The sequence below is a fragment of the Pleurodeles waltl genome, chromosome 10 (genome assembly GCF_031143425.1).
Source record: "Pleurodeles waltl isolate 20211129_DDA chromosome 10, aPleWal1.hap1.20221129, whole genome shotgun sequence".
Classification (NCBI taxonomy): domain Eukaryota; kingdom Metazoa; phylum Chordata; class Amphibia; order Caudata; family Salamandridae; genus Pleurodeles; species Pleurodeles waltl.
In genome coordinates this window covers 848,125,538-848,150,566 of record NC_090449.1, presented here as the reverse complement: position 1 = coordinate 848,150,566, position 25,029 = coordinate 848,125,538, and the positions used below count along the sequence as shown (strand labels likewise).

The following is a 25,029-nucleotide window of genomic DNA, read 5'->3' as shown; positions in this document are numbered from 1 at the left end:
ACCATATCTGGGGATGAACTTGCACTCTACACCAACCACAAGCAACGCCCCCAGGCAAAGAAATCAGATTAGGTTCATCACCTCAGACAAACACCACTCAAAATATTCAAAGTACTATAATTAATACAAAAGTATCCAAACCAACTATGCCACTTTTTACCCACCCCTAGCATGGTGAAACAATGCTTGTCTTCTACCCAGAATTTGAGTCTAGGGGTCACCAAGATACTTTAAACTGAGGAAATCGTTTAAAGCAGTTAGGGCCCTACCCTCCCTGGCCCATTCCATCTCTGAGCGTATCAAGTCAGTTGAATTCCTCTGGGATGATAGGCACCCCTTAAAAGACTCTACAATTGCTACCTGGTCACCACCAGCCACATTAACCTCAGTTCTAAAATAAAAAGTGGCCTTTCAGGAATGGGGTTAAAAACATGCCTTATGTTTCCCACATTATCCTGCCTTGTTAGTACTACTTCCACCCAAGAAAATTGCTGATAGTTCATCTATCATTTGTGTGCTAAGAGGAGCGTGTGGTAAATCACCAGCCTGCGATAAAAGCCCCAGCAAGTCAATCAGTACAAAAAGTAACCCATATTGTAGGCCTAGATTTTGGATGGCTTCCCGGACCCTTATACGCAAGGAACAGAAAATGACATTGCAACCTTGGGAAGAGGGAAACGTCTAAAACTCTGCTCCTGGAACATTAATGGCTTGGAAAGCAAAATAGAGAGCAATGAAACTCTACTCTTCTGGAAACAATTATATATAATTGCCCTCCAGGAGTCATGGGTAGCTTCTCCACCCAGCATCCTGGGCTATTCACCCAATTATAAACCAGTGGAAAAAACAAAACAATTTGGGTGCCCTGCCGGAAGAATGGCTACTTACATCACACTATCCCTGGCAGAACAGATTGAGATGCTACCTGAACCAGATCCCGGCATCTAGATCCCATCCATCATCAGACCAACAGACAGGTGGTCCCTGATTATAGTCATTGTCTACATCCAACCAACTCTTTGTTCTAAAAATAAAGTTACTAAGAAAATCACACCAATAATATTAAATCTTATGAACTGTCCACTGGAACCCAAATTTATCACAGGTGACTTCAACATGAATCGTATTGATGTGGGACTCAATAATGACTTTGTGAGTGGACAGAACATCCATTGAAACATGCAGCCCCTTGTAGCAAACTTAGAAAAATAAAAGGACAGATGCGGGGAAAACTTTGTGCTGGACATTAAACATCTTGGGATGAGGGCACTTAAGAGCAGACTACCTGAGGATTGCCTGGCAAATCTTCCTTTGGCCCACGTCTGAGTCCATTATTGATTACACCTTTGCATCGCTCACCCTCTTCCCTGGCACCTGTTCATTTCAAATCACAGTACACTGTGAGAGTGACAAACTACCACAAACACTGATTCTGGAAGAGAGATTGTCGAGAGCAGGCACACCATGCTCGGTACTCAATTCATTATAAATTACAAGAAATTGAGATGGTTAGAAACTTCCATAGCAAAAATTGTCAATAGTGCTAAGGCTGTTATAGAAGAATGTGAAAAGCTGAACCTAAATCAGATAACAACAGGGCACAAATTGATTACTGATTTATTTGCAAGAGGCAACTGTTATACAGATGGTCCTCTCAGGAAAACCCTGGGGCACCCTTAGGAAACTGCCAAAAACCCAAAATCAGATTACTAGGCATGTCATCTGGCGAACAAGAAGTTAAAGCAGGCACTGAGGCCCTCATTACGAGTTTGGTGGTCAGTGGACCCCCGCAGTGGAGATAGCGGTTGCACTGCTGCGGGCCTGGCGGCATAGACCGCCATATTATGAATACTGGGAAGGCACCTGCAGAACAGTCAAGTTTCCGTCCAGACCGCCATAGTGGATGGACCGCTGTTGCCAGCGGAAGGCATCTTCAGGCCGGCGGTCAGACAGTTTCTACCCACCGTATTACAAATTTGCACACCGCCAGGACTTCCGGGGCGGTCTAACCGCCGCTAAAACCATGGAAGAAACAAACATCATAAAAGGAAGCACCCACCTTCTGGAAAACAGGCACGTCCTTAGGTGCCATGGCACGTGAATTGCAAGTCTTTCCAATGCTCCTGCTGGCCATTGACATCCAGGACCAGAAACGCCGACATAGACACCAGCCATAAGTACCCCAGCCTAGCACACACTGGAGGGAAGGACATTAGTACACACACCCACGCACAAACGCACAGTCATGATACACACATGTGCGAGGAAAGCCAGGACAAGCTGTGCAGCATCAACACCAACGGTGCCACTGTAGAGAAATATTAGTAGAAATATCAAATATATCACTATACCAACTATGTACAAGGGCCAGTGCATCATTGTCCAAATGTCCCGGGCACACTGGGCATGTGAGGACTGCCCAACTTGACTGTTGTGGTGATGGTGGCAGTGACGGCACATGTATCTGAACCTGGGACTGATGATGTAGTGTCTGCATGTGTGGGTGGCGATGTGCCTGTGAGGGGGGAGCAGGTGTGGGAGTCAGGGTAGGTAGTGGATGTTTTGTGTGCGTCTGAATGGTGGGTGGGTGCATGGCAGTGGTGGCGTTTGTGGTGCATGTGATAGTCCTTGCGCACTGTTAGAGGGGATGCATTCTGGTATGAAAGTGTGCTTTGGATGGGAAATGGGAGAGGCAACAGGTAGCTGGAGGGGGGATGGAAGAAGAAGGTACACTGCCTGACGTCAATGAGGAGGCCAGAGCTTGAAATGATCTCTGAAGGGCAGACAGGGCGTGAATGCCTTCCAGGAACGCACTTGACTGTTGCATCTGGGATGCCAGTCCCTGGATGGCATTCACAATGGATGTCTGCCCAACAGAGATGGACCTCAGGAGGTCAATAGCCTCCTCATTGAGGGCAGCAGGGCTCACTGCGGCAGGGGCAGAGGTGCCTGGGGTGAAGGAAATGCCCACCTTCCTGGGTGAGCGGGCACGGGCAACTGGGTGGGGAGCTACAGGGAGGGCGGTGCTGGTAAGGGGGGTGGCGGACAAGGATGGTGCAGGCATAGGGCCTGAAGGTTCCGCCACCACCAGGGAGTGACCATCGGAGGAAGAATCAGATGATAGTGTAGATGTTCCTATCTCCCCAGTGGTGCTCCATTCGCCCTCCATCCCACTGGTCCCCTCGGCTCCGCTAGTATCAGCCTATTGGGTCACGTGGGATACAGCTTCCCCACTCACCGGTGCCCCTTTTCCTTGGCCAGATGACGCTGATGCACACAAAGACAGAGGAGGAGAGGGAGGGAGGGTGGGACAGTGAGAGACAGGGTGGGAGAAAGAGAAACAGGGAGCAATTGGTCAATGCCAGCACAACAGCCACACACAAGTCACTACAACATACTCTAATGCCATGTCATTACATGCCATGTCTTCACACACACACATGCCACTGCAATGACAGCCCATGCGTGCCACGTCAGTCATGCACATGAGTTTCACTCATGCTGACACACAATCTAACCTGTACAGGATGAAATCCATACCCTCAACACATGCCTGACCCAGCCCATTGGCTCTTGGCTCTGTACGATCACTAGACCCAAACTTAATAGTCTACAGGCATTTGGAGGCGTACTTGCACAGCCCCATAACCCAAGCACATATAGCTGTATGGTGTGAAACCTCATGCTTTGCAGACTACACATACACCACATGCCAGAAGACAGCAAATAGGGATATGGCCCCAGCAACACTGATTGGATAGTTGGGAGTACAATGTGTGTGAACTCCAGAAGCAGGAACTCTGTCCACATCTAAGACCCTGCACTTGTACTACACAGTTGCCCTGTTATTGATGCCACTTAGCAATTAAGTCAACCTCAACTCACATCCTGCATGAGATATGAATACATGTATGTAGCACATCCGGCCTTTCTGTGTCCCAAGCCTAGTCCTACAGTAGTTACCTAGCACACATTCCACAGCCTTCACACCCTGCACAAGCTGCACCTATCATTCACCACATCACCTAAGTACGAATGTGAACTCACCCCCTTGTGGCTGCTGTGCTGCCCTCAAGCGCCCACCCACCTCAGGCTATGCCAGCACCAAAATGCGGGACATAAGGGGGGGTCAGGGTCCAACAGGCACCCCTCCCTCGTTGGGAGGATGTCCGCAGCTGGGCCTCACTGGTCTTCCTTGCCCAGCATCTCAGGTCCTCCCACCGCTTCCTGCAGTGGGTGCTCCACCGGGCATGGACCCCCAGGGTCCACACCTGCTTGGCAATGGCACGCCAGATCCCGTTCTTCTGATAGGCGCTCACCTGTATGTGTAACACGGAAAAATAGGAGACAGACATGTAGCGTGGCATCTTAGGGATGTTATTGGACACAACACATCCCCTGTATGTACGCACATTTCAACATTCCAGTCGTCCTCACAGCCCTCAGCCAGGTCCTTCTACAAGTCACTCATCCTCGTCCCAAGGTCCCCATTCACATTCTTACCACTCACAGACAGTACAATCAAAGTGCACTCACCTACTGCCCTTGTGCCCCATACAACTGGGCATACAGAGGTAGGACACCGTCCACAATCTTCTCAAGTTCTTCCTGTGAGAAGGCTGGGGCCCTATCCCCTGCAGCACGGGGCATTTTGGCTACCAGTGGCAGAACACAGCAGCACATGCAGTGGCTGTCTTCTCAGCACGAGTGCCAGGAGTCAAGTGAACATGAACACATGAAATGGCGGTCACGGCTGCCACGGACATCACTGTCACCACCGCTGGTGATCGCCATTGGCTCATGTCTCCCATAGGCAACCATGTTAACCAATAAGGAGTTGCACAATGGTATCGACCGCCTACTGCCATGATGTCTTAAGCCGGCGGGATTCACTCACTTCCATCTGTCCTGTGCAAGCAGGACAGGCAGCTTCCATTTTACTTCTACAATGTGTACAGAGTGGGTTTATGAGATACGTCATTGATGTTTATTAGTGCCCTGTGCACAGCTCCACTGTGTCCACACAGTCCAGGAATGCTCCTGTCTAAAGGCCAATGGTCGATCTTGCCACCCTTGAAGAGAGGCACGTCATCCAGTGGTACTGGCTTAACCGTCAGACCATCATGGAGCTTGTGAGGCTTTTGGAGCCGGATCTGTGGCCTGGTATTCATCATCCCAATGCCATCACACCCACAGTACAGGTGATGGCAGTCCTCCTCTTCCCTGCCTCAGGGTCCTTCCAAATAATAGTGGGCTGGGCTGCCGGAATGTCCCAGGCCATGTTGAGTAACATCTGGAAGAATGTCCTATGTGCCCGACTGAAACATATTGGCAGCTATATCAGGTTCCCCCAACGTGACGATCTACCCACTGTGAAAGCAGCCTTCTACTCTGTAGCACATGTGCCACATGTGATCGGGGATATTGATGGGACCCACATTGCCCTGGTGCCACCCAGGAGGAGTGAACAGGTGTTTAGGAACCGTAAAAACCAATATTCAAGTGGTATGTCTTGCACACGTCTACATCACTCAAGTGACTGCCTAGTTCCCAGGGTCAGTGCATGATGCCTAAATACTGCAGATGCAAAAAGAACAGTTGATGGATGTAATGTCGATCAAATCAAACATTCACCCCCAGTCACAGATCTGGGTTTAATCCATCAAATTTTTTGTTCACCATGCCATTCCTGTTTGGACCCAGCCATATGCAAATCAGTCTTGACCCTGTTCCCCATCGGGTCCTCACAGTCCAGCCCGAAATGCCAGACCAGGTCCTCCATGGACCAGAAACAAGCATCCTGGGACCGGTTTCAGGGTATCACCCCTCTTCAGCCAGGCTAGCTTGAATCTGGTGGCATAGTGAGCATGGGACCCACATTTGGGCATACCCTTCCCACTTGGGGCAACAAATGCAAAAAGAAGAGTTGATGGACGGAATGTAACCAAATCAAACATTCACCCCCAGTCACAGATCTGGGTTTAATCCATCCATTTTTTTGCTGCCCATGCCATTCCAGTTTGGGCCCAGCCATATGCAAATCAGTCTTGACCCTGTTCCCTATGGGAACAGTCCGACCCGAACTGCCAGGCCAGGTCCTCCCTAGACCAGAAACAAGCATCCTGGGACCGGTTTCAGGGTATCACCCCTCTCCAGCCAGGCTAGCTTGAATCTGGTGGCATAGTGAGCATGCAGGACAGCAGCATCCCACACCTGATGACACCAATGCAAAGGGATTGTGCCTGGCTCATCGGTATGTATGGTGTCATATGTGTGCCTCTGTATTCTGCACACTCTACACCACCTTCCAGATTTACCCACAGTTTTCATTATGCCTATTACCTCTGTGCATACAGGTGACTCTGGTTAACCCAACCTGCCATGGCTGCCTACACCTCCCAGGCATCAGACTAGAGCAGCAGAAAACAGTTTCAATGAGGCCCATAGTAGGACCCGACGGGTAATTAAACACACCTTTGGAGTGCTGAAAGCCAGATTCAGGTGCCTGCACCTTACTGGAGGTGCCGCACTGTACAGACCAGTGAAAGTGTTCCAGATCATTGTAGCGTGCTGCATGTTACACAATTTGGCTCTCAGACGTCACATCCCATTACTGGATGCTGAGGAGGGTGTAGCTGTGTCAGTGGCTGATGAAGGGGAAATGGGGAGTGATGAGGAGGAGGATGACAAGGATGCAAATGATTCCAGAGCAGAGCTGATACAACAATACTTCCATGGACATACAGGTATGTGTCAAAACCATGCTATGTAACCAGTAGCAATGTGTGCCGTGTGCAGGGAAGCTTCCAGAGTTGTGTATTCAATGTGGAGGTGTTTATTTTTATAATACAAGTGCAAAGGCTGATGAGTGGGGTCATGGCGAGTGGGATCATCAGAGTACTTAGCCCACCTGTGGGGAGTCGTTGTCCAGTGTGATGGCCACGTGAAAAAGGAGTAATGACAGTGGACAGTCAGCAGGGTGTCGCTGTGACACACAAGGTGGTATGTTCTGAAGTGGCTCACTTCTTTGTGGTGGTCTTGGCATCAGTGGAGGCTGGATGTCTGGTTGGACGTCCTCGTTGCGTGTGGGCTCCTCAGCTACAGGGAAAGGGGTGCTGGTGTCTTGTGGCAGGGCCTTCATTCCACTGGTTGCGGCTGATGTGGAGGGCTCAGATGTGGGCTGGCCAATGGAAGGGGACTGCTGGTGGGAGGTGGACTTACGCAGGATGGAGGTGAGTTCTGTTAGCACTCCTGCTATGGAGGCCATGGTGACATTGTGGGTCTGCCACTGCTGCATGGCCTCCTGATGGTTCTCCCTCTGTAGCCTCTGGGTCTCCTGCAGGGTAGTGAGGATCTGGGCCACGGTGTCCTGGGTTTGGTGGTAGGCAGTGGGTGAGGGGCTCTAGGTCAGTCTGATGTTGTTGTGCCCCTCCCTTGTACCAAATATCCCCTCCCACTAGCCCTGGCCCCTTTTATCAGTGCCCCTGGCACAGTGTGCCCACTCCCAGTAACACCAAGGCCTTCATTGTCTGGGGCAGGTGCCCTTGACTCAGGCCCCTGTACTCGGGGGCACACCTCTAATTGAGTGGTCCCTGAGGCGCAGGTTTGGGACGAGGGGCTAGCTGTGGTGTTGTAGCCACATGGGATGGTGAGTCTGGGGTGTCTAGTTTGGGGCTGGTGGATGTGCGCCCAAACTTGAGCAACATCCTAGTTCGATCTGCGGTTACTTGTTCTCAAGAAACGAAACAGAGATCAATCACAGGTATGGATCCCATTAAAGGCAATTTTCAATGTGGCAACTGTCAAGCCTGCGATACGGCGATACAATACGGTGATAGTTTCTAAAAATGTCATCTATAATGGGAAAACGATTGCTCTTAACTCCATGACAAACTGTAGATCCAAAAATGTGATCTACCTCATTATATGTCCGTGCAATCTAGGTTATGTTGGTGAGACAGCAAAGGAGGTTAGAGTGAGACTGTCTGAACACAAATCTTCCATTAGAACTCAGAAACTCAATGCTCCCCTGGTCACACATTGAGCTACATTGAATCACAAGGAAGAAGAAATTAGATGGACCATTTGGGAAAAAATAACTGCAAGGAATGATTTGTTTTCTGAGAAACTTAGAAAAAAGAAGGAGGTGTTTTTGATTTTCTTCTTAGACTCCTTTAAAAGTGGTTTGAACGAAGACATCCCTTGGCATAATGCCCTGTGAATAGGTGGTCAGGCTTGTGGTGTCTAGCCACACAAAAGAAGGTAGCGAGTGTTAGCAGTTATCTCTTTAGCTATGATTTCTTCAATCTTTACAGCTATTACTTGAATTTAGGCTTTGTGATCATGTTAGATTATGTTCTGCTTGGTGAGTGGTCGTAGCTATCTGTTTATTTATGTGTTTCTTAATGTTTCGCATTATGGAATTACCCCTTTCCCAGATGGCCGCCACTTTCCCTTGAATTACTGCTGCTTACTAAGAGGGGCAATTGTCTCTCGTTTATTTCAATACCATTAAGAGATTAGCATTGGGCGTCCAGGGAACGTTTTTTGGTATCGTGCTCGACAGAGTTTGTAGTTCTGCTCGTCCGTATGGTTTATCACAGCGCATTCCATGAAGAATTCCCAAAGGTATGTCTTCTTTGGGTGAAATTACCTCTGTAATGGGGTGTTTTGAATTTTAAAGCGATGTGCTCACCGGCTTTTATCTCTTTCTTCAAAATGATTTCTGGTTGCAGTTTTCGGTGCTTCGGTGTCTAGATCTCCTAGCATAGCGGCAGTTTTTCTTTCTATGTGATTTCCATTACCATCAGGTAAAATTTTGAATTTTTCTATGCCAGATACTTTTTATATTTGTTTTAATGTTTGAGATGAGGGTCCTTTTTATATATTTTTTTATTTTAGCACGTGGTTTGGAGTGTTTTCTCTGTATGTTACACGGTGTTTGCACAGTGGTGTCTTGACTGGTCCCCACACTTATGCAAACGGGCCCCTGCACATGGGTACAGATTAAATATAAGCCCTTATTATGTGACAAATTCTCGACATAGCAGTAATTATGTCTCTAATCCATGTACAAATTTAAAAAGATGACGCACGTATAGGCCCTGATGAAGGTGGCTGGCAATATTATGAATATATTTGAAAATACAAGTCCACCGAAACATGCGTCGGCAGTTCTGATGGCAGTTTTGATGTCTCACTAAGGCACAGCAAAGACGATTTTTCAATTTGCAAAAAGGAGGATCCATCAATTGAGGAAGAAGCATCCTTTGATGAGAACTTTGATTTATAAAAACCTACTGAATTTAGCTATTATTCATGTACTTATTATGAGTTAAGTCTCATCATCGCGGATAATTTTTAAAAAAAATGTTTGTCTATATGGGCGTGATGTCTTAATTTACTATGTATTTAATATCCAAATTTGAAATTGTTTGACATATATTTGTTGATTGTAAATATTTGTTGATTGATTGGTTTGCCTTTGTAGTGTTTCAGTATATGTCTATATGTCTGCGTTATGTGTACTGGATTGTCCTTAGTCTTTATATGTTGATTTATATGTTTTTTGTTTTGAGGGTCTTTTGAGTGGACAGCTGTTCGATGGTCTACTTTAGAAATTGTACAGTTTGAAAATTATGATGTATATATACATGTGTGTACATGTGTTTGGATTAATAAAAAATATATTTTTTGAATATCAGTAAACTTTCTTTTTGAAAACTAGTTTCGTCAAGGAATTAGCAGGAGAGTGATGTACTGTTTACTCATTGTATGTTTCCCTGAATCTCTCTCCGTATTCGCACAGGGACCCTCTCCTTTTTTCTTAAGTAACTGTCGCCCCATATGACCCAGGCAATTCGTCGTCCTCTGGACATCCACTGGGGCTTTAATCCTGGGAGGGCTGTCTAACCCTGGCATCCTCTGCTGGATGGCAGTAGCAGGGTTAGCAGTGGATGGAAAGGGTGAGAGTTAGTACGTCGAAGTGTTGTTGTAGTGTCATGGTGTGCTGCTTGCAGTGGGTGGAATCGTTACCCAGGGATGGCAATGTCATTTGCAGCAATGCTGACACTGCATGGTGAATGGCATTTGGGCTATGCCTGTCATATCAATTGTAGTTGTGGGCTTGCTGTTTGACATTGCTGTAATTGGTGTAGGTAGTGAGGTGGTGTTGGCTGGCAGTCTGGTTGGGCTGTGGAATGATTGGCCATGCAGGTGCACCATTATGAGCTGTGAGTGTGACTCGCATCCGGCATGCCTAGTGATGGATTGTGGCAGTGGTGGTTGAGGAGATAGTGAAGGTTTAGCAGCAATTGTGAGGGGTGAGTGTGTGGATGGTGGGAGAGAGGTGATGTGCCATGCAGAGTAGGAAGTTGGGGTGATAGTTGGGGATGCAATCTTGTGGTTTGTGATATGATGGGAAGTGGTAGGTGCTTGGGAGGCATGCAGGACTGGCGTGGTTAGTGTTCGTGGGGGGGGGGGGTAGCTTCCTTACCAGTATCTATCCCTTCAATGATTCCAGTCAGTCCCTCAGGATGCATGATGTCCAAGACCTTCTCCTCCCAGGATCTCAAGTCACGGGGAGGAGGCGGGGGTTCACCGTCAGTCTTGTTGAGGGCAATGATGTGTCTGGATGCCATGGAACGGATCTTCCACCACTTTCTGATGTCCTCCCTTGTGCGTGGGTAGCTGCCGACTGCGTTCGCCCTGTCGACGATCCTCTGCCATAACTTGGTTTTCCTGGCCATTGATGTTTGCTGGACTTGTGCTCCCATCAGTTGTGGCTCTATTCTGACGATCTCGTCCACCACGACCCGCAACTCATTGTCAGCGAAGCATGGGTGCTTGTGGCGTGACATGTTGTGGGGGTGCGTGCACCATGTGAATTCAATGGTCAATGTGCAGTGATTCGTGGGTTGTGTATCTCTGGGTCGTGGTAGTATTCGCAAGGGTTTGATGGGGTGAGAGGGTGTGTGTTTTATGGTGCAGTGAACAGGTGTGTGTAGTGTGTGTATGTGTTTCAGGTGTGGGGTATTCGAACTGTCCAATGTGGTGTGGTTCTAGCCCGCCGCAGTGCGCACGCCAATGGTTTCCCACCGTGCATGTTCTACTGTGCTGAAATCTGGCGGGCCCGGCTGGTGGACAGTCGCTCATTCGCTGTTGGTGGCACTGGCGTGTTGGATTTCTGGCTGTGTTTTGTTGACTTGGTGTTTGTAACTTGTAATACGGCGGCCAATGTGCCGTCAACACTGGCGGGATGGTGGCGGTATTTCTCATTGCGGTCTTGACCGAAGACCGCCAAACTCATAATGAGGGCATGAGTGTTGTTTGAAGGGATTGTGATAAAACAAGAAACAACTTAGACATCTCCAGAGCTGCATAACAAATACATGGAGTCTATATGGGTTGACAACAAAAAATAAATGGACATCTTTTGGGCAAAGTTGTGCTACAATACCAAGCATCCCAGTTCTGGAATGTTTTGGTCAACGTTGAATAATCTAAACCGACAAAAGCAGGCCTTAAGTAAAATCCCAATCAGGGAAGAGTGCTAGGTGACTGTCCTCCAAACACACTTCTCAGCAGCTAATGACCCACCAACTATACTGCCCCAAAAGGCATATTCTGCACTGCTGCCATCAGGGTGCCTACCCTTTCCCTGCATAGGGACAGTATCAGCTATGGCACCTCTCCAAGCAGTCACTCGAGCCAAAGATTGCATTGTCAATACAGGCTTGCAGCCTTCTCAGTCACAGCAGGGAGTTCGCAGACCACAAGACCAAACCTCTCCATGTACAGGTTTTTGCATTGTCTCTAAATCAGAAGAAGTAAAACTGCCTGAACAAAAAATTGCAAAGGTTATTGCAAAAAGTAGGCAAGGCGGTGCCCCCGGTCCCAACAGAAAGCCTCAGGTCATCTGTAAATTAGATCCATAATACTGGGCAGGAAAGCTGGATCCTCTTTATTCCAATGCAATCGCCACAGAAGACATTCCCGACTCATTGTGAGGTGCAGTCATTTCCCCAATTCACAAAGGGTGAGACAAAACCCTTCCAGAGAACTCTCATCTGATCACTCTTCTTGATAATGAAGCAAAATATTTTGTATCACTTTTTTTTACAGAATCTGACTGCTTGGGCAGAATCAAAATGGATAATTCCAATAACCCAAACTGGCTTTAGGAGAGGTTCTAGTACAATCACTAACATCTTGGGCTTGTCAATTCTATTTCATCAAATGGAAAAGCAGCATAGCATGACCTATCTCTGCTTTGTCGATTATAAGTTGTTTTTTTATTGTGTAAACCGAGTGAAGCTTTGGAGGAAGCTCAGGGCTTGGAACATCCTGTCAAGCTGCTTAGAATCATTGAGCCACTTCACAGCTGCACCTATGTCCGGGGTTGTAATTGTAAAAGGCTCCCTTTTGTCAAGAAAGATCTACACATTTCTATGTTTAAAGCAGGTCTGCATGCTGGCACCATATCTTTTTAATCTCCTTATGGCAGACCTTTCCCCAGCTCTTGACCCAATTAACAGCTATGCCCCCCACCTCGCTACATTAGCATTGAACCATTACTATACGTGGATGATGTGGTTCTGTGTTGTCAAACTAAAGTAGGCCTGCAGAGGCAGATGAACACACTGCATGAGCATGCCACACAAAATGGCCAAGTTATTAAATGAAATAAAGCAAAGGTGATGATGGTCAGCAAGGTGTTTCACGGTTCCTATTTAGATAATAGGACTGTGCATTCAGACAACAGAATTTCAGAATGTGGGAGACTATGGGCCTCATTACAACCCTGCCGGTCAAAGACCGCCAGGGTTGTTTTGGTGATTGTACCGCCAACAGGCTGGCGGTACAATCTGCCTCATTACGACCGCGGCGGAAGCGCCGCGGTTGCACCGCCGGGACTGGCAGTTTACCGCCATGGTTGTCCTGGTGGTTTACCGCCATGGTTGTCCCAGCGGTTTTAATCCTCTAGGGCAGCACTGCTTGCAGCGCTGCCCAGGGGATTACAAGTCCCCTTCCCGCCAGCCTGTCCATAGCGTAGAGACCGCCATGGAAAGGCTGGCGGGAAGGGGAGTCGCAGGGCCCCTGGGGGCCCCTACACTGCCCATGCCTTTGGCATGGGCAGTGCAGGGCCCTCAGGCACAGCCCCACCCTGCTTTTCACTGTCTGCACAGCATACAGTGAAAAGCGCAATGGGTGCAGCTGCACCCGTCGCACGGCCGCAACACCGCCGGCTCCATTAGGAGCTGACTCCCATGTTACGGCCAACATCCCCGCTGGGCTGGCGGGGATGTCATAATGGGGCCGGCGGGATTGCAGTCGCATTGGCCAAGGTTGTAATGAGGGCCTATGTCCATCCACACCATCAGGAGCTGTTGACCTAATCCCTATCTACCTCACACATACCCCTAACGCATCTTGGGCAAAGGTGATTACAGAAACCTGAACATGACTCCCCGGAAAGCCATGGAAACAGATCTCACCCTTTCGTCTGATTACTCAAGCATGCCCAGGTGAAAATACAAGAGAGATACAAGATAGGTTTTCAATGCATTTACTGAAACAATTTTAATCTTGCACAGAGAGAATGAGCTGTGGTTATTAGGCAGATTAAACAAAGCAAGGTAATCAGCATTATGAACATGGTAAAGATGATAAACATTCCAACCATGGTAAATGAGCTCCTGAAGTTCTAGAGGTTCCTACCTAACCCTAGGACTCTAAAGAGAGCACAATGGGTGTTCCCTTCTGCTTAGCTCAATCTAGAGGATTGGCCTCTGCCCCATACCTGAAGATAATTTCAGGAGTCATCCTGCAGTGTGGATGGTAATCCTCTAAGGATGGTCTCAGCTGGAACGCCCCTCTGCCCCTTCTGGGTCAGTGACTCACTTATAGAATAAACCCAAACTGTGCTAGCGGCACAGTTACGATGTAATGCTATGTCTGGCTGTTAGCAGCTGTCTTCTGAAGGGGCAGCACAAGAACTTGGGTATCATGTAGAGTGCTCTTAGCCTTGAGCAAAATGTCCAGCTTTCATGTGAAGAAATGGCTAATAAACAAGCAGTTTGTACAGCATATTCCTAGAAGAATATCACACAAGGAAATTATGTAAAATGTAATTGCTAGAACTCCTTATGCAGAATTCAAGAGCAGCCACTAAGCAACCGCTCAACTTTCCTTTCCTGTGCAAGAGCCTTGCTCAAAGCACCAGATTTTCCACATGCCCTGGCAGATTTCCACTGTGCCACTCTTTGCACCTAGGTTACACCCATCTTTGAGCCAATCAATGAACATTTTGGGTTTGATTTTTTTCATAAGTAGCCAGCTCTGAGTATCTGGATCCTTCATTATTGATATGGTCAGGGTAATGGGACAGGATTTTTTTGGTCTAGAGTTATCTAAGATCTTTTGATTTGACTAAAATTATATGTATAATATACTTGCCTATAGAGGATTTCATACATCCCTCTTCATCCATTGACCCATTATCGTGTCATTCACATTTTTCTTCAGACCATTACAGCATACAGCATGGGACAATGAGTAAGCCCTCTTGAGCTATTGGCTAACTTCACTATCAGTGACAACATTTTGCCCTCTAACACACAGAACATCCACCACAAAGTAGATTCCTTCCCTGCTAGGTACTATAATCGCAATGTGAGCTTTCCAAAGACTACTATGGCGATGTCTGCTTTTTGAGACAAAAATATGTTTGAATTTAGTCAATTATTTATTTATTGCCAAGCATTGACAAAGCCAAAAGGCTGGCAGCTGCTCCAGATCTATTGGATTTGTCAAAGCTTACTATACAGCAAAATTCTACTATAACTAAAGAATTTAATGATCTGAAAACAAATACAATTAATAATTACTAAACTGAAAATAATAAATGCAAATAAGTTAAGAGCTTACCTCGATTTGTTGTGTTTGTTGGTTCAGGTTTTAATGCCACGCCTGTTGAAATAAATTGCATCGTGTTAATTAATGAGATAAATTAGGTGAGCCTCAATAGGAATCATTTATAACACATGAGACAAAGTTATTCTGACACATGGAATGAGGCCTCATGCTGTTTTATTACACGCTCTGCTGAACTTCATGGTACCATAAAAAAACGCATCTTGTGTTGTAGGAAACTTAGGGTCTCTATATGTTGTAGAACATACAAACAGACGGAAGCATTGAGCAATCTGACCTGCTGTACCTTACTGCCGTAAGATAGTTACCTATTGGCTCTGATTTACAATTGTTACTGTAGCTAGCACAGCTAGTGTAAAAATGTTGATGTCGGTGTGACCGCTTGATTACTTATAATCAAAGGTATTATCTTAAGGCAACTTTCGGTTGTGGAAGAATAAGGATTGTATTGTATTTATAAATGCATTTGTATAACGCGTGCTACCCAAGACACACTCCCTGTCAAAAAGTCCAGTTTTAGTTATTAGTAGTTTATGTAATTTTACTGGTGCTCAACAGCAAGACATTCCACCAAGCATATGTAGACCTGGGCCAAATTTCGTTTAGTTTTAAATATTTTCCGACATTTGGCGTTACGCCTGGTACTCAAAATGCACAAATTATCGTCCCATCGCGTGATTGAGAAGCATCCGTATATAAGACATTTTACCGCAGGAACAGAGAATAACAGGTGCGAACAGAACACAAGCAACTTTGTGAATCGGTTCCTAAGAGATGGAGAATCATGATGCAATGAAGACAGAGTGATCCGAGGGGAGGCGGATTAGGGGGAATCGAAAGGTTTATGTGGTGCTGTGAGGAGGAGGAGGGGACATTCAACGGGGACATCTGAAGCTTTATCATACTGCGTGGGTGGGTTTTCATGATTCGTAGAATTATCTGGCCTGCTTTTCTTTGAAATGGACTGGGTGGGCAGTTGACTGATGTCCAGTAACAGTGCCCCCTTCCCCAGGGAGTATGAAGTAGTACAGGGTCATCTAAAGGCAGATCGTGCTGCTGGTAGCCAGCACTATTGGTCTTTGTTTTGTGCCTCGATTTTTTTTTTTAACAAGTCCAGTGCATGCTTTGGAGAATGCTGGGGACAGCCAGCTCTATTCTTGCTCCCCCACTTTACCACAAGAGCCATAATTTTGATGATTTCAAAATCACCATGGAGGTATACCAAACATCAGCAAAGCCAGTAGGTATGACTTGCATTTAGTTATAAGACAGACTCAATGACTTTTCCAGTTTTATTTAGCAGCATCCTAGCAGTATGAGACAGAGCTGCTGAGAGAGCCGGCCAGCAGTGTCCCAATAGCAGGATGAGATGGTGCACAGAGCGTGCTGTATAACTGCAGCCCTGTGGCATGAGCAAATGAGCAGCCTGATGCCCTGAAAGACAGACACGGCCAAGCCGCAGGACTGAAAGTGTGCACAGTGCAGCATGAGTCTGGTGGAGATAAGAAAGCCTATCCACAAGATCCATGCCCAAAATATCGCGTGATCCCACTTTTTTCTTGCTGAACTCAAGAGACTTCATAACAGTGTACTTAAGATTATCCCGATTTACCGAGTTGAAGAGGTTACCTAAATTGTCCCACTCAAGCGACAACAAAGGTGTGGATAAATAGTTCGTACAGTGAACAAAACAGAAAAATGAATGTTTTATATATAAAATACAAGTATCATATGAAGGATTAATATGACAAAAATATAACGATTGACTTTGTATTTGAGATGTAGAATAGTCCCTCTTGCATTTAAATGAAAGCAGTGGAGAAGAAAGGTTATGTCAAAACACCCAGTAGCATAATTGTAAGACTAAAATACAACTCTGGGTTTAGCCAAAATATGTTTGTCAATGTCTCAAGCCACTGGCTCCAAAGGGCTGAACAAAGCAGGCCAATGGTTTGAAGGGGGTTGACTCAAGGGAGTGTCTTAACCAGGCCTTCTGGCGTTAATTGGAGTCAGGTCATAGGCAGCTGGTTTCCTATTGTTATGTTATAAATATTTCTAAGGTGCACAAATAGTTGTTAGTGCCTTGGCGCTATCTCTGGTAAAACAGGTTGAAGAAAAGCTTACAGATGACCAAACAGCCATGTTTTAATGCTTTTCTGAAGGAAAGCAGGCTAGTAATGAAATTGACATGCAGAGGTAAAATATACCATGCTTTAACTGTGCAAGTAACAAATCTTCTTCAGCCCCACGAGGAGCGTTTGAACTTGGGGAGTATGATATTTTTGGCCCTTGAAGACCACAGCGTCCTGTCTTGACAGTACAATTTGAAGCTGCATCTCAAATAATCTGGTCCATATTGTGTGGTGCTTTATAGGCAATACACAGGGCATTGAAGATGATCCTTTGCCTGATTGGTAGCCAATATAGTTTTCTAATGGCTTAAGATGCGGATAGAAATTTAGGGATCCCTAACAGCAAGCATGCAGCCTCATTTTGTAGTGTTCGACGTTTGTTCACAAATTGCTGTTGCATGTTTATGTGTAGCTGTCAACATCAGGGCAGTGCATGCTCTACCTGCGACTAGAATGCAAAAACCCAGCACTCATGAGATAACGTAATTCATGCATTATGTTGATATGCTGTTGTTTAACCTTTTGCATTGCAGAGTTTAATCCTGAAGACTTATATTCAAGGTGCTTGTAAATACTGTTCATTTGCAATGTATTGCTGCAGGCTTTCAGAGTGTGTCAGGAGTGTGGTTCCTTTCCAGGGCCTTCTAGAAGCTTTCTCTGCAGCATGACTGGGTGTGGTTTGTGGAATGGGCCAGACTCTATATAAGGGAGCAAGCCCAGCTCCATGTGCTCACTATTCAGAGGTCCCGGTGCAGAGCAGCAGCAATTTCCTGAGCTCCTGTTCTGGAGGCCTACTTTTGATTTTCCAGGCCTTGTCCTTCTTTGTATTGGTGATCCTTGATCAGGGCGCTAAGACGGAGGTCGGGCTGGGCCCACGATCCCGTTTTCGTAGGCATTCGAGTTCTTGGACCTAATTTTCAAATTGGGAGATTTTTCCTTGTGCGTGTGAATGTGCTCTTGGTTTCTGGCATTTACATGATAATATTTGAATCGGCAAGATGCACGATTCGTTCCTTGTGTTTAACTCTTGATATTCATTGTGCGCTACCATTTCTTGGCATTTACATGGTAGCATTCGAATCGGCAAGACGCGCAATTCATTCATTGTGATTTAACTCTTGATATTCATTGTGTGCTACCATTTCTTGGCATTTACATGGTAGCATTCGAATCGGCAAGACGCGTAATTCAGTCCTTCTGTTTACCTCTTGATATTCATTGTGTGCTACAATTTCTTGGCGTTTACATGGCAGCATTCGAATCGGCAAGACGCGCAATTCATTCCTTGTGTTTAACTCTTGATACTCATTGTGCGCTACCATTTCTTGGCGTTTACATGGTAGCATTTGAATCGACAAGACGTGCGATTCATTTCCTTGCATTTAACTCATAACCCTTTGAATGCGGGCGTCGGCAACTGGCCGACGCCCGCACTACCTCCCTGCTGCGGGTCACGACCAGTGGCCGACACCAGGGAGGGGGTTAATAAATCCTCGGGTGCGGATTTCTTTTTTTTTTTTCCCCCTGGGAGACACGGAAGCTCTTCCGTGTCTCCCCCCCACCCGCCCCTTTGTGAGGTCACTTTGTGGATTTCCCCATCGGAGCAGGAAGCGGCCTTGCGGCCGCTTCCTGCTCCAATGGGGAAAACGGCCACAAACGGCCTTCCCCACGTTCGGGAAGGCCTCGTAAGAAAGGGGAGACTCTCCCCTTTCTTACGAGGCCTTCCTGAAAGTGTTTCCTCAGGGGCCAGGAAACACCACTAGACACCAGGGATTTGACTTGGGGGGGTCGGCCCCCTCGGAAAACGCCCCCCCCCCCCCCGGGGGCATATTTTTTTTAAAAAAGGTAGGTGCCCCTGGGGGGGGGGGGGGGTTGATCGCCCCCCCAGGGGCTACATTTTAAAAATAATAATAAAAAAAATATATATAAAATATATATATATATATATATATCTACATATATAGATATATCTATGTAGATATATCTATCTACATGGATAAATCTATAGATAGATCTATAGATATATATAGATATATGTATATATATATATATATATATATATATATATCTATAGACATATCTATGTAGATATACATATATATATATATATATATATATATCCAAGAAAGAAGTGACTCAAACAGATGATCTCATTAAAGAACAAAAATATATTTCTACTACAACGTTTCAGCTTCCGCCTTCCTCAGGTAGTACAAGATGGTTTGCTCAGTGGCTGCACAGCTGACACTGGTGGATTTTCAAAAAGCATCATGAGTGAAGATTCCAATTGGAATGTGGAATCAATGCAGTCCTGAGACCTCTTCAGATATGCAGAAATCAAGTGGTATTGTCAGTGATGTTCAGTCCATCTGGATGCAGAGATACCACTTGATTTCTGCATATCTGAAGAGTTCTCAGGACTGCATTGATTCCACATTCCAATTGGAATCTTCACTCATGATGCTTTTTGAAAATCCACCAGTGTCAGCTGTGCAGCCACTGAGCAAACCATCTTGTTTTACCTGAGGAAGGCGGAAGCTGAAACGTTGTAGTAGAAATATATTTTTGTTCTTTAATGAGATCATCTGTTTGAGTCACTTCTTTCTTGGATATTACATTTTCTTGTGGCTCTTTGTATCCTTTGGGATCCAGATTTTTGCCCTGGCTGGCTGTTGTTTTCTTGTGATCCTGCATCTTCCAGTATATATATATATATATATATATATACATATATATATATATATATATATATATATATATATATATATATATATATATATATATATATCACTTTTGTCAATACGTGTGTGGTTTCCCTGGGGGCTGCGATCGGCCCCCAGGAAAACCAGACCCACATATAAAAGTTATATATATATATATATATATATATATATATATATATAGATTTGCCACCAGTTGTCTTGCAGTTGCAGCTTTCGTCTTCAAAGCAATGCACATACTTCAACTGACTCTTTTCAACTGTAGCTTTTAGGCAGCAATAAAAAGTCAAGTAAGTATTGTGACTATGTTTCTGCTACAAAAGGGTCAGACTTGTCTAGTGGCAGTTTTAGTGCCATAAAGAAGCGCAGAAGGTTTACATGCCTACTGCAAAGAGCAAATCTGTATTTTATGTAAATTGCTGAGTACATTAGTAAAGTCAGCCATTACCTGCGCTATAATACAAATTAAATGTATGTGCGTGGTGGAGGGCGGCTATGGAGAGAGGAAGGGCACTTTTGCTGAGTGGTAATGAGGGAATCCGAAGAGGAGGGAGTGGGAGCACCAATAATGATTGTTGGACTGGGCGCAGGAGGTGCTAAAGACTGTGACGAATGGTATGTGACAAGGTGTTTTTTGAGTGTCTTGAAAGAACGTGCTGATTGAGGGAAGAAGCGCAGGTAAGGTGGCCTCTACTGTTGCACGTATCTCACACACACCATAAATTTTGTGACTGTCTACGTTGGCTAGTGTTTTAGAGCAACAGTTTAGCCAATAGAAGAGATGGCATCTTGATGGATGACTGCTGCCGTCACTCGGGTTATAGAGGACAGCTCTGACATAGGATCAGAGACTGAGACATCAGATACTGAGACAGCATATGAAGGATAGGACAATGGTGCAGACTCTGGGAGTGATTTTTCAGTCTGAGGAGTCCCATTCGATAACTCCTCTTCCAGTAAATTATGAGGGAGGTGATGAGGACAGTCCTGCTGTCCCTTCACAAGCAGTCTGTGCAACTGGGTAATAGTGGGTTAGCCCAACCCAGAGAGCAGGTGAATGCGGCGGCAAGCAGAGAGAGAGAGTGCTCTCTTGGGAGCTCCCCAATTTAGTTCAGCCCCAAATTCCACCGCCCAAATCGTATTGTGGAGACATCAAAATTATCTATCGCAAAACAAACTGGTTTTGTAAGGCAGGCACCTGTGTTTTTGGTCCTGGGTTCGGTGGCCATGTAGAGAAATACACTAAACCCAAACATTTCTGGAAACTAGACATTCAGGGGAGTCCACAGAGGTGTGACTTGTGTGGATTACCCAAAGTTTTCTTACCCAGAATACCCTGCAAAGCTGAAATGTTGAATAAAAACTCTATTTTTCTCGTATTTCTGTCACACAAACTACAGGAATATGCTGGGATCCACAAAATTCCTACCACCCAGTGATTCCTCACCTGTCCTGATAAAAACACTACCCCACTTGAGTGCCTACCCCTAGTGCCTGCGTCAGGAATGGATCACCCCAGGGTCTACAGCTGCCTCATGTAAGGACCAACATTGACCGTTGTGTGATCTATTCCTGTCGCGGGCACCAGGCCTACCCACACAAGTGAGGTACCATTTTTATCGGGAGACTTGGGGGAACGCTGGGTGGAAGGAAATTTGTGGCTCCTCTCAGATTCCAGAACTTTCTGTCACCGGAATGTGAGGAAAATGTGTTTTTTTAGCCACATTTTGAGGTTTGCAAAGGATTCTGGGTAACAGAACCTGGTCAGAGCCCCACAAGTCACCCCATCTTGGATTCCCCTAGGTCTCTAGTTTTAAAAAATGCAGAGGTTTGGTAGGTTTCCCTAGGTGCCGGCTGAGCTAGATGCCAACATCTACAGCTAGGCACTTTGCAAAAAACACCTCTGTTTTCTGTGAAAAAATGTGATGTGTCCACGTTGTGTTTTGGGCCATTTCCATTTGTGGGCGCTAGGCCTACCCATGCAAGTGAGGCACCATTTTTATCGGGAGACTTGGGGGAACGCTGGGTGGAAGGAAATTTGTGGCTCCTCTCAGATTCCAGAACTTTCTGTCACTGAAATGTGAGGAAAATGTGTTTTTTTAGCCAAATTTTGAGGTTTGCAAAGGATTCTGGGTAACAGAACCTGGTCAGAGCCCCACAAGTCACCCCATCTTGAATTCCCCTAGGTCTCTAGTTTTAAAAAATGCACAGGTTTGGTAGGTTTCCCTAGGTGCCGGCTGAGCTAGATGCCAACATCTACAGCTAGGCACTTTGCAAAAAACACCTCTGTTTTCTGTGAAAAAATGTGATGTGTCCACGTTCTGTTTTGGGCCATTTCCATTCGTGGGCGCTAGGCCTACCCACACAAGTGAGGTACCATTTTTATCGGGAGACTTGGGGGAACACTGGGTGGAAGGAAATTTGTGCCTCCTCTCAGATTCCAGAACTTTCTGTCACCGAAATGTGAGGAAAATGTGTTTTTTTAGCCACATTTTGAGGTTTGAAAAGGATTCTGGGTGATAGAACCTGGTCAGAGCCCCACAAGTCACCCCATCTTGGATTCCCCTAGGTCTCTAGTTTTCAAAAATGCGCTGGTTTGCTAGGTTTCCCCAGGTGCCGGCTGAGCTAGAGGCCAAAATCTACAGGTATGCACTTTGCAAAAAACACGTCAGATTTCAATGTAAAAATGTGATGTGTCCACGTTGTGTTTTGGGCCATTTCCATTCGTGGGCGCTAGGCCTACCCACGCAAGTGAGGTACCATTTTTATCGGGAGACTTGGGGGAACGCTGGGTAGAAGGAAATTTGTGACTCCTGTCAGATTCCAGAACTTTCTGTCGCCGAAATATGAGGAAAATGTGTTTTTTTGGCAAAATTTTGAGGTTTGCAAAGGATTCTGGGTAACAGAACCTGGTCAGAGCCCCACAAGTCACCCCATCTTGGATTCCCCTAGGTCTCTAGTTTTAAAAAATGCACAGGTTTGGAAGGTTTCCCTAGGTGCCGGCTGAGCTAGAGGCCAAAATCTACAGGTATGCACTTTGCAAAAAACCTCACCTTTCAATGTAAAAATGTGATGTGTCCATGTTGCATTTCCTGTCGCGAGCATTAGGCCTACCCACGCAAGTGAGGTACCATTTTTATCGGGAGCAATGGGGGAACACAGAAAAGCTAAACAAGTGTTATTGCCCCTTGTCTTTCTGTACATTTTTTCCTTACAAATGTAAGACAGTGTGTAAAAAAGACGTCTATTTGAGAAATGGCCTGTAATTCACATGCTAGTATGGGCACCCCGGAAGTCAGAGATGTGCAAATAACCACTGCTTCTCAACACCTTATCTTATGCCCATTTTGGAAAAACAAAGGTTTGCTTGATACCTATTTTTCACTCTTTATATTTTAGCAAATTAATTGCTGTATACCCGGTATAGAATGGAGGGCAGTGGCAGCACATCAGACCATGTAGGGCAGGCTGGAGGGGGCTGGTTCATGGACTCAGACAGCAGAGGAAGGGAGGAGGTGGATGGGGCTGCAAGCTAACTGATCAGGGCAGGCGGAAAGGGAAGTGGCAGAATAACGGCCACAAAGGGCTTTAATGAGGAAGCAGGTGTATAGATTTGGAAAATACATGGCGCTGAGGGGGTTGGAGCAACAAGCGTGGTAGGGGCAGCAGAGTGCCAGGCCACGCCCTGCATCCAACTCCCCTCACTGTGCATTGCGATGGGCATATTACTTAACATTAAGACAACTCTAGGAATTCACTGATAGAAAACAAAGATGACAGGGATGTTATAGTTAGGAAGTAGAATAAAAAATCCCTTTAAAAGTTCACTAAAAAAACAAAGGTTACAGGGATGTTATAGTTGGATTCAGATTTTACATGCACAAAACCATAGAAAGTTAGCTTATATAGTTACAATTATTTGGAGTAACTATAACCTGTGCCTTAAGGTAACTACAACTCGCACCCTTGCCATGCAGTGCTATTTACCCCAGATATTACATCACTCAAGACATCTTCTATGACATTATTGATAATATCACTGTAACATTTGCAGTAAAAATATTGATGAGAAAACTATGCATGCGAGAGCACGAGTTATAGTTACCTTAGGGCACGAGTTATAGTTACTTGAAATAACTCTAACCATAAAAGCTGAATTTCTATGGTTTTGTGCCATTAAAATATGACTCTAACTGTAACGTCCCTGTAGCCTTTATTTTATTTGTGAAACACACACACACATATCTATTATTGAGGCACCTGTTTGGGAGGAAGTATACCTGGAATTAAGAATAGTAAAGTGGTAGATCAAAGAAGTGAAATAAACATTTTTGTTATACAAAATATCGCAACAAGTTCTGTGACCCACACCCCAAGCCTATATTTTTTGCTATTTTCTGATTACACCTTTTCATCTCATTGCTGGCTCATCACTTATTTCACACAACTGTAGCTCATTTGTAGGCACTATTTTACTCTACCTCATACCTTTTTCATAAGCTATCTTTGAACAGGAGAAGGGCACAGTCCTTCCAACAGGGTACGTATGTCAAGCATTCCTCCCATCGTGAAGCTATAAATAGAATGAAAGTTCTCCAATTTTGTATGGGTGGGGTAACCAGAGAATTCCACAGTCACAAATAGGTCACTTTAGGCTGTTTGACCAAATACTCACTTATTTATTCTATGTACAAGTTAACTTCATAATTGTTTATCAGATATGTTATCTCTCTGTGAGCTGATTTTCACTTGTGAGCTTTAGCATGTAATTCAATTAAGCTATTCTCTTGTTTTTCTTTTCTGTAGTGCAAATGTTACACATGTATAACTTTCACATGGCAAAACCAATAACTATAGTAGCTCAATGTTGAACGCTTATGTAGCTAAATATGGAGCTCTTTATAATGACTTAAACATTATACTGTAGGATAGTGCTTTAGCTCTCAGGTTCTAGTGATCTAGGTATGGAAAACAACAAGCCATTTGAATATTTGAGTCTCAATAACAGATTCAGAATCACTGGTCTGCCAGTTCTCCATCTTTGATGCCATCAGGAGGGAGGCCGGAAGGTGTGGAGCTCGCATCAGACTTCTACATTAGGTTTCAAAACAAATGGAACTTGCAGCTGAAGCATTAATCATGTCTCACACTGATACAGCCTATTCCTCCTGCGTTATGAAGCCAATAAAACAATTAGCTAGGGAAAGTGCCCTACATGAAGAGTTACAGGTGCCTGGTCAGCC

General features: G+C 45.4%; 1 protein-coding gene across 1 annotated transcript in view; it reads right to left on the bottom strand.

Annotated features, from left to right (window-relative positions):
* MRC1 (mannose receptor C-type 1) overlaps positions 1–25,029 on the bottom strand; it is a 705,818-nt gene that overhangs the window by 322,880 nt on the left and 357,909 nt on the right. Inside the window, exon 16 of the mRNA XM_069211541.1 lies at positions 14,929–14,970. Within this exon, the coding sequence (XP_069067642.1) occupies positions 14,929–14,970 (42 nt within the window). The remainder of the gene's footprint in view (positions 1–14,928; positions 14,971–25,029) is intronic.